General features: G+C 33.5%; 1 protein-coding gene across 1 annotated transcript in view; it reads right to left on the reverse strand.

The window, feature by feature from the left end:
- Positions 1-15,794, reverse strand: part of by (focal adhesion protein tensin) — a 79,342-nt gene that overhangs the window by 27,596 nt on the left and 35,952 nt on the right. The window contains exons 4-5 of the mRNA XM_013325807.1: positions 13,823-13,888; positions 3,189-3,365 (exon numbers count right to left, since the gene is read on the reverse strand). Coding sequence (XP_013181261.1) covers positions 3,189-3,365; positions 13,823-13,888 — 243 coding nt within the window. The remainder of the gene's footprint in view (positions 1-3,188; positions 3,366-13,822; positions 13,889-15,794) is intronic.

Here is a 15,794-nt window from a genome sequence, read left to right on the forward strand (position 1 = left end):
ATCAACTTGGTAATTTAAAAATGTAGTTCTAAACAGACGCCCTTACTATTTCCTATCCACAGACGTCGAAGAACTATTAATTAGAAATGCGATGTTTATCGTAGGTAATGGACTTTGCTGTTTTAGTATTGTATTGCCAATTAATAGAAACGTATATAGGGGGAGAGTTGCGCGTTTGCAGCATTAGCTAATGCTGCGATTAGAGTATCTACCGTTGAGCCAGAATTGCATTCATTGTTTGCGGCGCGTGGCGTGGGCGTCAATGGCTGACAAACAAATTATTGTCTCGCTAGCTACAGGCACCCTAGGTCTGTTGCAACTACTAGTTTTGAAATATCAGCTTAAACACATGACTAATATTTGATCATAACTATTTCTTAATGGATTTAGTAACAGAAATGTCATATTTTTAAAATTTCTTCTTGTCTTTTGAAAAAAGAGGCAAAAAGGTTCTTTTTTCACTCTCTGGAAATGCAATATTGAACCAATCTAAAAGTAAGCATCTGTGAGCTGGTAGAGAATGCCTTTAGCATTCTTGCATATTTATTTCGATGTAAGTATGGGTGGGCTATGCAAATAAATATTAACTTAAAAAACATATTTCTATCAATTTACATAAAACTTGTAATGATTCTTTGTTTTACCTCTGCTATATCTATGTGACATATATGTTTCTTATTTAAAAGTATAATATTTAATATATCCGAAAAAAAAAATTACGTCCAGTTCTTTGTCTCTTTCTCTGTTAAATATAAATTATTTGCTATTAATAGTAAATCTATTAATATCGGACGTTTAAAATCTTTTTCCACCAAGATTCATAAAAGGTTGAATATTTTAAGACAAGGAAGTTCGTGGAAGAACGTGCGGCAAAGGTGCCGTCCGACACGAGTTATAGCGAAACAACATAAACCTTGAAGTATGATATAAGATTAGTCGCGGCGGGGACTTGGGAGCGGTGGGCAATGATTTACGACATGTTAATGCAAATCTATAGGTATACAGAGCGAGCAAGGGTCAATGTTTACGTCACGTGTCTGCGGCGCGGCGGTCGCCTAGGGGCCCGCAAGCTCTGCAGCTAGGGCTGCCACCTCTAATGCAGATAGTTCCGATGGGGTCATTTGGTGATGACGGGACCGAGAAAGATTTTAGTGAGTAAAAATCTAGATAACCCTTCCTTTCGAATGGAAGGGTATCCTTCGAAAATTTCCGCCGATGATAGGGATTATCAGGGTTTGAATGGGGAAATGGCACATATTTATATTGGACTAATGTTTTCTAGCAAAAGTGGATAGTGTGAAAAAAGTCAGCTAGATTTTTATATTATAGTTTTCGTCGTGTACAAATTATCAAGGTTGGGCGAAATTTTTCTTTCCGGATGCTTATAGGGGTTTGCGTTTATTAAATGTTGGCAGCCCTATCTACATCGGCTTTCTTATTCAATTTAATTTCCCGGACCACACTGGCGTTATTATCGCGTCCATCACAACCAGTTAATGACTGTAACACCATCAAAGTAAATACTTTCACGGTGTTAGAATTAACGAGTTGCATATTAACTTTCTTGAAATTTTTATTTGATGCCATTTCATGTTCTACAAACGATGTCTATTATTTAGATTAAATTGGGCTTCATATGTTTTACGAGATGGTGTTATCACCATTATTATAATAAGTTATTACAAGATTCCATTCATAGACAAAACAGAATATTTTTTTTAACAATTACTTATGTCTCAAGTTATATCGTCAAGAAATAAAAATGATTAGTTTTAAACCTTATGATGCTCGATGATTTTTATCTAATTTAAGAAAAAGTCTTAACTGTAGGTATATTTATATTGAAGATAAGCCTATTTTTATCAATAACTGCCTAATAATATCGACTTATGATTCATCATCAGCTCACTATACGTCCCCACTGAGGGGCTCGGCGCCTACCCTATGTTAGGGGTGACTAGGCCATAGTCAACCACGCTGGCCCAGTGTGGGTTGGTTGACTTCACATATATCTTTGATTTTCCTCTCAGATATATGCAGGTTCCATCACAATGTTTTCCTCCATCGTAAGAACATCGGATAAATGTATATATGTAAACCGAAAATCGAAAAACACATTGGTACATGGCGGTATTCAAACCCAGGATCTGCAGATTGCAAGTCAAGTGCTTAAACCTCTGAGCCACCGACGCTCTCATATAATCGAATCTACATATAACTACAACCAACGTGCCTTATCTAAAATCAAGATTACTTTTTGATGATACAGTCATCCAAAATGATTGTATGTTAAATTGCTTTAATTAAGTACGTTCCGTTTTCAAATCATCAGGTTTTTATTTCTTAATTTTCTATTAATTGAATATTAACTTTTAACCTCTTGTTAAGTCTCTCGATTAAATACATACAAACTTTTTATACGACCTTAATATTTAAATTTTATCTTGTTTAGATTTGTCATAGATTACCATAATGTCTAATGGTAATCAAATTTAAAGGCTTTTCAATTCCTTTAACATAATTTAATATTTGGAGGGCATTTTAAAGATATTTAAGGTGAATTTGTAAACAATTTTAACTTACTCTTTGAACATTACAATTTGACTCAAGGGTACAAAAACAAATATGTATTACTCTCAAGTTTTGTAAGATGAAAACATATATTCATATGTCAAAGAATGATTTCAAAACAACGCTAGCGTAGTTACCTACGATAAAGATCGTATCTTAAGTTTCAACTAAAAGGTCTTGGACATAATTTTAACATCAATTTCTTGACATTAATATAAGGTTTAATTCGTCACATAAGCTCAATTAATCCGACCATAATTAGCCTTTATGAACTCATTAAAAAAAGCGTCAATAGCCTAATGGTTAAGGGCACGGATTTCCGACCACGAGGTCGGGGGTTCGAATCCCGCCATTCGACTATTGTCGTAAACCATATCCTAGCACAAGCCTAGAGCTTAGTTGGAATGGTTAAAGAAATATTAGTAAATTTACAAAAAAATCTGCTAATATTTCAATAAAAAAAAATTAAATGAATACAATATACCTTACATCTTCAGTAGTAGGTTACTTTTAAAATACTTATGCACACTGATAATAAAACAACTCCATATAAAATAAAATTGTTTACAATACATAAGTCAGGCGTCGTTATTGCATACAGTGATGATTGTACTCACAGTGATGGTGTCATAGATGCCATTCTCGTCGTTGCGTGAAGGTGGGGTCGCACTGGAGGCGGACGCACCCGCGCCCGCTACAGCGCGGCTTGGCGGAGGCGATAGCGGCAGTGGGTTCCCATTGCGAGACCATGATCGATGAATTTGCCAGCTCGTATCCGAGAAACGTGCTTTATCCTGTAATAAAACTAAGTATAAGTATCTTCAAAAAAAATCCCTTATAGTACTGATAGTTAGACATGTGCCTATTTAAAATTTAAAACGTACACTTATTGATTAAACTATTGAGTTAAATAACCATAAACGAAATATAAGTTGACTGTAATTGTTATTATAGATGAAACATAGTAGTAGTATATACTCCGTGAAAGCAGTATTTACGTAAACACCATTTCCCAGAACGAGTACATTTTGTACTCGCCGAGATCAAAAATAGGTTAATATTTAATATATATCAACATAGCCAAGTAAACGTGTAATTTTCATAAGACAAGTGCAACACTTGACCGTATCAAATTGAAATTGCGCAAAATTAGCTCTAATGCAATTACGACTGTAACTAATAACTGTTATGCGAATACTGATAATATAAAAGGTTAACAAATCGTTTAAATCCAGGTTTTAATAGTAAACATAATGGTTGATATCCAGCTCAATATTAGTTTACGCACGTAATGTTACAGCACGATTATCATAGCTAGAAATCTATCGCTAATGACTGACGCCGTAGTACAATAGTGCTTTATATTCGTCTCACGTTCGAAACCTTCGTTGGACATCTTTGTAATACAAACAGTACAGGAAATCGGGTATAGGTAATCTAAAATGGCGTTAGTCACGTCGCGGCTAGGTAACCTAATGGCATAGTTGCTGGCACCCTCCGTCCAGCGCCACATCCGCAATATGCTTGTCGCACTTAGCATTTTGCCTGCAAGCTATCTTCTTATTAGGTGACCCACTTGGCTCGACAGATAGCAGATACGTGCTCCAAGTAGCTTACTTAAGTCATTTGATCCTTATCTTGTTTACGACAGCGAAGTACTCCCGTTGTCTTGTTTGAAAGGTTTCATTGTGTTAAAAGTGCATTTACGGAACTGTACTCATTGGGAACAAAATACTATTATATTACATATTATAATTGTTTTATTGTCAACAAAAACAAAACACTATTATATAAATTAATATAATAGTAGTGTATTGTTGATTAATGATGTGTTCTTCGTTTGATGACTGCGTGCAAATTGAATGTCTCGGATAGAGTATGCGTTAGTTGCATACACCAACAAAACTTTTTTTTAATCAAACTTTTTTTCGGGTTAAAGCATGCATTTTGATCATCTCATCATTTTTAGATATATTTTTTATAGATGGGTTCAATATATTATTTGGTACTAAAATATTCTTTAAATTTTAACCATTATATTAACTTTTTAGATCAAATATAATATTTGCATTGTGATTGTGACATTGTGTGATGTAATCCTCGGTCAATTCTGACGTCAATCGTCGTCACCTCTGGATGTTGCCAAATGACGTTACCTCTACACGATGCATTACATTCGCAAACTAAATAGTCATTGATCTTTTTCTAAACCACAAGTTTAAATACAGATTATTTCTACTTCAATAAAGCGAACCAACGAAAATACTGTCCACATATTTTACTTCTTACTAATATTATAAATGCGAATGTTTAGATGTATGAATGCGTGGATGTTTGTTTGAAGGTAACTCATGAACGGCTGTAGGGATCTCTGTGAAATTTGGCATACATATAGAACATGTCTGGAAGAACATATAGTCTACTAATTATGTTTTTTTAATCCCACGCGGACGGAGTCGCGTGCGGCAGCTTGTTTAAAATTTAAAAAGTTTAATAAAACAACAATAATATAAGTAGTGTTCAAAATATAACTATAATCCTTAGCGAAGGCACTTAGTAAATTAATCAAGAACATATTGCATCATGAACGATGGAGCTCGTCTTACAAAATTGTCATCTCAATTATTCCGCCACAAATAGGGGCACGTTCCATTCCATAACATTTTTTCTTTGTCGCACGTACCAGTCCACCAGCCAGTCTCAAGGGAGATCGAATATCTGCTTTCAACGCAACCTTTTTAATTTATTGATGCTTACATAACATCAGATGAGTGAATTTAATCAGGCTTCAGGAAAATTCAAAGTTATTTCTACATTTATATCTTTTTATAGATTCTAAAAATCTGGTCACAATCATCTTCACAGACTTACTGTTAACTTTAACAGCATATTTATCAGTTTACAATAACATCAAACCTTATAGATATTAGTCAGGCGGAACTGTTATTACTAAAAAAAAACAATAGCGAATGGTGTACCAAAGAACATCACAGAGAAAGTTTATTTGTAAGAACAAAAAAACATACAGACGAATTGAGAACCTCCACCTTTTTGAAGTCGGTTAAAAACTTAATAGAGATAGTAACAGTATACTGTAGTTATGTGTAAATTATTACGAAATATCTGCTCTGTGGTACATAAAAATAGCGCCGAGGATTAACCACCAGGTAGATGGGATAATAAACATCCCACGTGTAGTTGCATCGTAAACGGACGTGATTACATTGTCGATCAGCGCGTGGGCTGCGTATGCTCAAAACGTTCCGTTTCTACTTTCCACGTGCATTTCCTACATGAGATGACCTGACCGACTTACGCGATAGTACTTTAGGACATTTATTACGTGTTCCATCAGTACTGTAATGTTTTCTTGTACAGAATGTTAACGTGACGACTAAAAATTGCACTGAGGATAATATCTGCATAATCTGTATTTGGATAGACCTGAATCTGGTAAAGAAAATAGTCTAAAAGTATGCATACATATTACAAATTGTATGTTGTATGTTAATAAATTCTCATATTAATTCCGTATCAGCATATTAAGTAATTCAGATATAACAGCTGGTAGAGATGTATGGAAGAGTAGTACATATTGTGCCGACCCTGCGTAAGGATAAGGGCAGGTTGATAAAGATCAGCATATTATGAAATCGGTTTGAATGCAATTTCACTAGTTTTTGAATAGTTTGGTACGACCCAGCATAATGCAACCTGACTATATTTGCCTCAATTTAATTGTTTTGTTTTAGTAATAATAGTTTTTAACTACTTTGTAACGATATATTTCCGGGTTTTATTTTTCGAGGCTCTAATATTAATCATCCACTTTACTTATTAAAATAGACTATTGGATAATTAATAAAATAAACGATATGATAGTGTAATCAAGGGAATCATTATAACAAACTCGTTATAAACTATTCGCTGTTTACATTATTAGTGTTGCTACCGTAACAAATACGAGTATATATCTAAATATTTATTTGAATATTGTCAGTTGGAATGCGCTTATGTTTGTTTGGTGTGTGTCGCGGAGAAATCGTAAGTCTTGGTGAGAGCAAGAATTCTAATTACATACCTGTTATTGCCGTGCGGGTAAACTTCGCAATGTAAAATAGCTTTAGCCACATCAATACATTTGGTGAAGCTTACCGTATTCTTATTTAGTCTTTGTTAATGCATGTGCCCTTTAGCTTTGCAATTAAAAAACCTATTTCAATAATACTTCTTAGTAGTAAATTTTTAAATCACCATCATCATCAGCTCACTATACGTCCCCACCGGGGGGCTCGGAGCCTACCCTAAGTTAGTGGTGATTAGGCCATGGTCAATTACGCTGGCCAATTTTTAAATACTAATATTTATTACTGAAATCTACTTAATAGAGATGATTTTTTACAAGAAAATTAAATTTATAATCTGTGAACTAGGTAAAATAAGAGCTAAAAATGTTTATTTTGTTTTTAAATAAATGTCGGTTATTCGCGATTTTACGATTTTAAAATAACAATTATAAAATATATTTAGATTTATATTTTATATTTCGCTCCTCATTCTGATGTTTTAAAATGATGTCGTAATAAGCAACTTCTAGTGATGTTAAAATTCTGCAAATAGCTATAATGGAATTTTAAGGTTATGTTAACATTATTAATGTTTACTTACATAAAATATTAGCAAAAATTTAATGGCAAACCGTTTAAATATACGCTGACTATGTAAATACGAAGCGTTATCGGTTAAAGTAAATGATGTTATTTATGTTAATAAGGTGAATAGTTCTCGAAACATCAATAAGAATAGAGGCCAAGGACAGAGGCCAGAGCGACGCGATCCAAGCGATAGTACAATCTTACTTCCTAGATACTTGTCACTCCTTTTAATAACTTCCAACGGGATACCATCTTCATTTTATAGACTTTAAAATTAAAGTCTATTCTACCATATAAATAGACTTTAAAATTTAATTTAATAAGAACTGAATTCACTAACAAACCAACAGCAATGATAAACGTATCATTGAAATTATTTCTAGCACTAACGCAGAATAATTACGAATCTTATCTTACTAATATTATAAATACTAATGTTTAGGTGGATGGATATATAACATTGTCTGAAAGAACACACAGACAACTTATTATGTTTTTTTTTTAATTTGAAAACTCCACAATCTTCTATGAAACTCTATAATTTTTTCTATGGAAAGGTATCCATAGATAAAATGTTAAAAATAATACATAGACTGGTTAACAAAAATCAAATAGAAATAATCTATACTATGATATATGCATGTAAACATGAGTCTGAATATAAATGCCACACGACAATGTTATACCACACCCCGGGGCGACCGACCTTCGTAACTTGCTATTCTTTTCATTAAGCTAGATAAGACGAGGTCAAGTTTGTGGCTTTGCTTCTGCGGCTTACTGCACTATGTCATAGTAATTGTTATTATAATAAAACTACTTAAGTGTTACTAAAATATAAGTTACATTCATCCAGATTATGTAAGATTTTCAGTACATTTGTTTGAAATTAAAATTATTGTTTTTTGTATTATAGGATTTTACAAAAATAATAAAGATTGTTACTGCTAATAATGTTGGAAGTGATATTTAAGAGTCAGCGAAGCGAAAATTTTAATGAGCTTTAGCGAGGTCATATGCTATGCACACTAAACATACAAGTAATAAAATAAAGACCATTACACATTAATATTTTAATTAAAATAGTAACTAGTTTTAATACTTAAAATATATAGAGACATACTAACTGTCGCCCGCGACTCTGTCTGCGCGGGATTAAAAAATAGATAGTAGCCGATTCTCAGACCTACTGAATATGCATATAAAATTTCATAATAATCGATCAAGCCGTTTTGGACTAAGACTAGCTGTCGCTCGCGTCTCGGTCCGCACGGAATCAAAAAAAAACTTAATGAGTAGCCTATGTGTTCTTACAGACTATGTTCTACATCTATACCAAATTGCAGCGAGATCCGTTGAGCGGTTCAGGTAATGCCTTCAAACATCCGTTCATCCATTCATCTATCTAAACTTTTATATTTATTATACAATATTAGTAAGATTTAAATTATATTTTACTAATATTCAATAAGTTACTAATGGTTAACTTTTTTCCTTTTTGGATGTATGTTTATCCGCATTGTAGATGCAGATGTTTGATAGTTTATTATTCGAAGGTCAATGGGTCGCTAAACGAGGCGATTACGTCAATACCTCCAGTCTTACATGTCTGGATTCAAGGACTGAAGTTGGTTTGTTGTTCGTTTATGTAAATTGTAAACTTACTTCACACCGGGAGAGCAAAAAAAGGTAGACGATATTTTTAGAATCCTATTTTTTTTTCAATTAAGTTTAGACAAGTTTTTAATGTAATTATAATTAAATACTTAAAATACTGAATAAAGAATTTGGATAAATTGCATATTATATATCATACTTCATACTAATATTATAAATATGAATGTTTGTTTGAAGGTAACTCCAGAACGACTGAACGGATCTCGATGATTTTTGGCATATACATAGAACATCTGGAAGAAGACATAGGCTACTAATTATATTTTTTTAATACCGCGCGGATGGAGACGCGGGCGACAACTAGTGGGTTTTATTCTTTGCAAAGTTAATTTGCATGTGGCTAACGCGCGGAGGAGCGCGGCCTCCTGCACTGATAAGATAACCTTGCCTTACAATTTATTCGACGCGATTACAGCGAGTCGAGAACACTAAATCGTTATAATACTGTTTGTTAAGCCTCTGCTAAATATTGCATAGGGATATTTATTTTAATAAAAAAAAAAAAAACATAATGATAGCAGATACGTAATTATAGAGTGTAATAATGTAAAGGATGACATTATGTTCATATAAGAGTTACTGTACTTTAATCGTAGGTTCACAATTTTTACTATAGATTTCGTAAAAACTTAAACTTAATGATTTTATCCTATACCTATGACTATGACTTGAAGAGTTAAGTTTAGACGTGAAATTGTTTACTGTCATGAGAAATGTTATTTATGTTAGAAGGAATTTGCAGTCGAAACTTATTTGTGCGCAATATGTAAATACCTATAATTTTTTGCGGATGTATGGCTAATGTAGATGACGAAAAGAAAATCATATTCGGAAGGATGCTTGCATTTACAAAACATCGGAAAATTGTGGCAATAACATCAGTGACCTTAATTAGATTCGTTGACTCTGCTCTTGTTTACTTTCATTATTTTGTAAAAAACTGACGTTGTTTATACCTAATTTTGTATTTATGCATTTTCTCAAAATGTAATACTCAAAATATTTATTAAAATACTTAAAAAGGTTTCATTAATGTTTGCCTAAACAACCAACTTTTTTAAACAACTTATATTTACAGACGTCTCTACCTCTTGCTCAAAAGCGTCTTCTGTAGAGTTAGTAGAGGTTCGCTTCTGTTTGTCTCCGCTGAAAGACAGCCTCCTCTTGAATAGCTTGATCATTTTCCTGAGCAAATGACACCTTTCCTTGTCACACGGAGTACACTCATTACAACTCACGACGCGGAACTGTATAAACTTTGATAAGAGACGCCGCGTCTCTACATATCAACAAATTTTCTTTGATAATTCAAAGAGAATTGTTATTGAGAATTTGGAATCGATTAGATGAGATGATATAAAAATAGCACCTACGGAGTTATCAGTTATCGAATTGTCGCGCACGTGCGGTGGCAAGGTAGAGTAACGATAGCGTCACGGTAGCGTATGGGCACACGGCTACCCAGACTATAGCGGTGTGCGGTCGGATCGCGCGCCCGCCGCGCACTGCCCGCTGCCTGTCGAGCTACGAAACGCCGCGCTCGCGCCAGCGCCTCAGACCTCACCTTCACACCACGATCCATGACCACACCACACAACTCCCCGCGCCCGCACCTCGCCCCTTAGTATTATTATACATCAATCAAAACCGCCACATCCATTACATCCCTTTGTAAAAGACTTCACCGCTGTATTATGTCTTTTATAAAATTCCCCACTATGACACATTTATACGTGAACTCTAGAAATATTTGTAACTTTCCTGATAAATAGTTCAAATAAGTTATCGTCGAGCGGCGAATTGGTAGCGATAAGCAATTAGAACTATTTCGACATCTGTGCAATGAGCTTTTCATTAACATACTCAAATGATCTCTACCTCTGTTTGCGTGACCCATCTTAACGGAATCTAACACCGGATACTACGTAGATTAAAGTTCATGGAATTGATATGCGATATAATCGCAACACAAAGCATAATCCAGTCAAAAGTCACACGTTTTCAGATTGCGTTAATTAACTGTTTGTATAATATACTTTCTTATATCTATGTTTTAGTTAATACGGGCATCAATTACGTATTACGAGAGAAGCAGAGAAGGGAGCAGAACTTCCGTAGTCGCCATAAACATTGCTCTAAATCCGGACGCTCGCCATGAGACCTATGCATTTGACAGATGTCAATTACATGTAATAGAATGCGGAGCGGGAGACACTAATGTAACTAGAATCAACAAACACGTTTGTTTATCAACACGTTTACGTGCGAACGTGATCAAAACATTTAATTTATTATACAAGCAATAAAAACCAGACATGTGACTTGTTTAGAACGAAGAATTATGATACACCATTGATAATTACATAAGTAAACAAAAAAATGCTAAAAAAAGACTATCTCAAATTGTAACTATCAAACGATTAAAGTATGAGTTGTTTAAAGTTTCTTTAAAATTTTTATACTAAAAGATAAAAAGTAATTGCATAAAACAAAGTATTCTATGAATGCATTGGTCAGCAACATACAATTTTCATTTGTACAAATGTGTTTTGACATTCGCGAGACCTTCGTAAATGTGGGCAATAAAGTATAATTGATGGAGACTTTGAAAATGCGGGTTGAGTCAGCAATTTGTTTCAATAAGGGGTTAAGTTAACAGAGCGATTTATATTTAGAGCATTTCAAGGCAGAGGTTCTGAGGTCAAAGAAATCTGAAACATGAAAAAAATAGCTTCCAAAAGCAAATCAAACTTTTGACATGACTGCTAGTTGAGACTGTTTTTATATAAGCTTTCTATCGTAATGACCTATTCCATATTAAAAATCTCATCGCGCTCCTAGATTTGTTAGATTTTGAGGATTGCAGTATCAATTGCATAATGCCTTTTATTACACATTATGCCGTTGGTTAAGAATCATCTATTGTGCATCTCTTAAGTTCTTCTTACATGAGATCACACTTTTGAAGCATTTAATAGGATAATTCCTATTTAATTCTGTACTGCCATCATTACAGTACAATAGTGAACACGTAATTTAAACCTTTGTTAAATGTTTATATAATGAACAGGAAATAGGATTGGGTTTGGTATGTGGCGTGTGGTGTGTGGCGATGCAGTGTTAGTGTGAACCCGACACCGTTTGTGTACCGCTTAGCACATACTAGAATCCTTACGGCTAGTTTACTTTCCCTAGAGCAAGTCAAACTCCGCCAGGATTTGGGGAATTTGTACAGTGTACATGCCACCTACGCGAAGTGTTGATCAAATGAATACGTTTGGGTTTTGTGTTTCTTTGTCGTAGTTTTTTTTAGTAAAACTTCAATTCTTTGTTAAGAAACATATATAATAGAAATTTACATCGTATTAAAAAGTGGAAAATTCAATATAACCAAATATTTTAAGTTACTATAAAGTACAAAGTCAAAACATTAATCTATACGATTATCTGTTAATCGATAGCCGATAGATAATTACGCGTTAGTTATTATGACATAAAGATAAGTAAAGTACTATTAATAGTTTGATTGTTGTTGCGCTAAAAATTAATAACAAGATAAAACAATTTATATCGATTTTACCAACTAAACTACGAGGATTTCATTCATACAAGAAAGTTCACAAAAACCATAACCCTGCAATTTAGAACTCGATATTAAATGAAGAAAAAAAATATCATATTTACTTTAAATAGAAAATATAAAATTAGGCTTGTATGCATGTGCCGGTTAGTTGAGTTCGAAATACGGATCTAAGATTAAAACAAGAGCGAGAAAATTGAAGCGGACAGAGTTTGCCTGTTACTACACTACAACTAAGGTTGCCCCATTCACTAAACTTTGACCCGAAAACTAGCGGGCGTCAAAAGCTATCGGTGACTTGTCAACCCTTGACCCTAAAAAAACGTCCTGTACAGACTTTCGCACAAACCGTTTTAATGCAATACATTAAAATTGCACCCTTAACACGAACATGTATTCAATAAACTTACAGAGGTGGCAGCCCTAGCTGCAACCTACAACCTGTCCTCCGACCCTGCTTTCCGTTTTCCGCCATTATCGTTAATGTAATGGGATGTAATAACGATAATTTCAGGCACCGATACATACCTTTATATCGACATTATTTTGAATCTAGCACCCGACGATCTCTCTAAACCAAATATGAAAAGGTTAATGATGGAAAGATATCGATGGTGCCACTGAAAATTCCGATAAAATACTGCTTAGCGAAAAGAGACGTAGGAGAGATGAGAAACCTTACACTGACGTAAAATCTCTTCACTATTGAATTCTTACTAATTCTTACTAACATTGTAAATGCGAATGTATAGATGGATGGATGTTTGTTTGAAGGTATCTCTAAAACGGCATGAATCTCGCTGAAATTTGGCATAGATGTAGAACATAGTCTGAAAGAATACATAGGCTACTAATTATTCCGATTAGCTAGTCGTTTACAATACAAAACAGTTACATATATGTTTATAATTTTAAAACTAGCTTTTGCGACGGTATTACATCACTTTACCCTATTGACCTGTTTGATATCTTAAAATAATATTGTATTTTTCCTTATTCGTTGATACAACAAATATAAAAAAATTCTACCATCGTATTATCTTTTAACAGCTACAGTACATTTAAACATATATACCTGCTTTCTTAATTTCTGATGTCCAAATATTACTCGTTCTTATTTTACATTGAACTTGCATACAGCATACTTGCATGTAGTTAGTCTTAATATTCTAAAACAACATTGGAAGTTCCTACTTTATTAAAATAAGTGCACGTAGATATATGTTTCAATTGGCGTGAGGTTCACTGAATGTAATTACGGACGCATAGGAATGCTTACTGGCTCAGATAAAAGATATTATCTGCGGCTTTTAAATTGCTCGCAAGACAAATTACTTACAGTATTAGGTAGCTGTGCTACCAGCTGTGATTTGGGGTTGGTTGACAGCTCAATAGCATCCGACACCTGAAACAAACATACCTCGTACTGTAAGTAGGTCGATATCTCCCTGCGGACCACGTCGGGATAACTAGACTTCGTTTGGACCGGCCTCTTCAAATTTGATTATTATATCTTTGAAATACTGTCCATTTGCAATGGTAGTTTTCAAAGTTTAGTTCAATTTTGAAATAATTTCTTATCAATATTAAAAACTAAATATTTTCAGAGGTTAGAAAGTTTCATGAAATACATATTTTTGAATGATGTTAAGTAATAATGTACATATAAAGGGTGTGAGGTGTTTTCTATAAACTTTTTTTTTTAACTTTTTAAAAAAATTATTTGCCTTTCTATAGATTGTTTCTTGTTACTAGTTATGTATTATATGTATATGACGAACAAAGTACACCTTGGGGTACAATACTAATTTAAGAACGACCTGGCCACGCCGTAAACTCAAACGACCCAATCAGCAATATGTCCAGATAAATTTTTGTGAAAGCAAATTGTTCATGTAATAAGCCTGTCTGCACCTAAGCATCGCCACTACACAACTTTATGGCGAATTTTACGATGTTTTGCCACTTATCTTTGCTCGTATATATCTTTTAGGGTTACAGGGCAACTGGTGTTTCATTTTGGAATGTCATCATAAAAACGTAGGAAAAAAATTAAATAAAATCGAATTTTGAAAACCAGTCATAATGGCCTGATTGTTGTCTTCTACGTTTTTTTTTCATTGCATTTCATAATATAGCTTTTAAAATAACAAATAATTTTTACAATTCTTTATCATAGACCACCAAAAGTAAAGAATATGAGTCTACACAAATAGTTTAAAGATAACGAATTGTAGTTTAACTGCCGTACAAAGTCGATTATAAAAACATTTATGTCTGTCAACTAGCACGTAACAAATTAAACAATGTAATAAATCTTTTTAGCGCGAAAAAGGTCCGTTCACACGGGTGAAACAAATAAAACTAAATGACAATGGTACGTGATGTTTCTAGCCAGTGTGAGAATTGTAGAATCAATCTCAATTCGTATGCCTCCTTAAACGCAACATCTCACGATTTGTACGGACCAGACCATTAATTAAATCTGTCCAACGCCAAATAAACAAAGGAAAAAAAAACAAAGGTAAAGCTTTTAATGCAGCGTAGGTACAAATATAAGACTTTGATGGATATCATGTTAATGGCAACTAATTATTAAGCTAGTCACAGACGGACAGTGTTATATGAGCGTTTAGATTACTATTTAAGCCATAGATTATAGATATATACTCATTTTCATGTAAACTTTAATTGCCACCGATATTTTTTCGCCATGTGAGTTTATTACAGTGGTAGAGGCAAAAATCGTATTGATTCGTCATAGAAAAATGTCACCTTTTCTGCTTTTCTTGATTACATTATTGACCGTATTTAGTTGCCTCTCTACCAACATTAATTATAAAAAAAACTTGAAAAATGATAATAAAGAATAACCATCAAATGTAGAGTGCTAGACCAAATAATTATGTAGTTAATCTGATCAACCTACATATTACAATTCAAGGCAATTTTAATAATATAAATACTACAATTATTCTAGACACAACATTAGTAATAGTTTAAAGTGTCCTTTTTAGTCTAACTCATGCTTGCATTGTAATAAAGGAGGGTAGATAAAGGGCCATAAACTATCTAGTAATGGTCAAAGTTGCAAACTTCCCACCACTTCTAGTTCGTTAAGTCTCTACATTCCCTGACTTGATTGTTAGAAATTATTCTTTAGAATATAAATTTTAAAATAACATTTGAAATTGTAAAACAAGAAATATATAAAACTTTGTATACTGATTTATTAAAGATTGGTTATAATACAAAAAATATAAAAAAACCCAAAGACGTATGGCTAAAAGTTGCGACGTAATTATTTATAT

This window comes from Papilio xuthus, unplaced genomic scaffold (assembly GCF_000836235.2).
Source record: "Papilio xuthus unplaced genomic scaffold, Pxut_1.1 DF824655.1, whole genome shotgun sequence".
Taxonomy (NCBI): domain Eukaryota; kingdom Metazoa; phylum Arthropoda; class Insecta; order Lepidoptera; family Papilionidae; genus Papilio; species Papilio xuthus.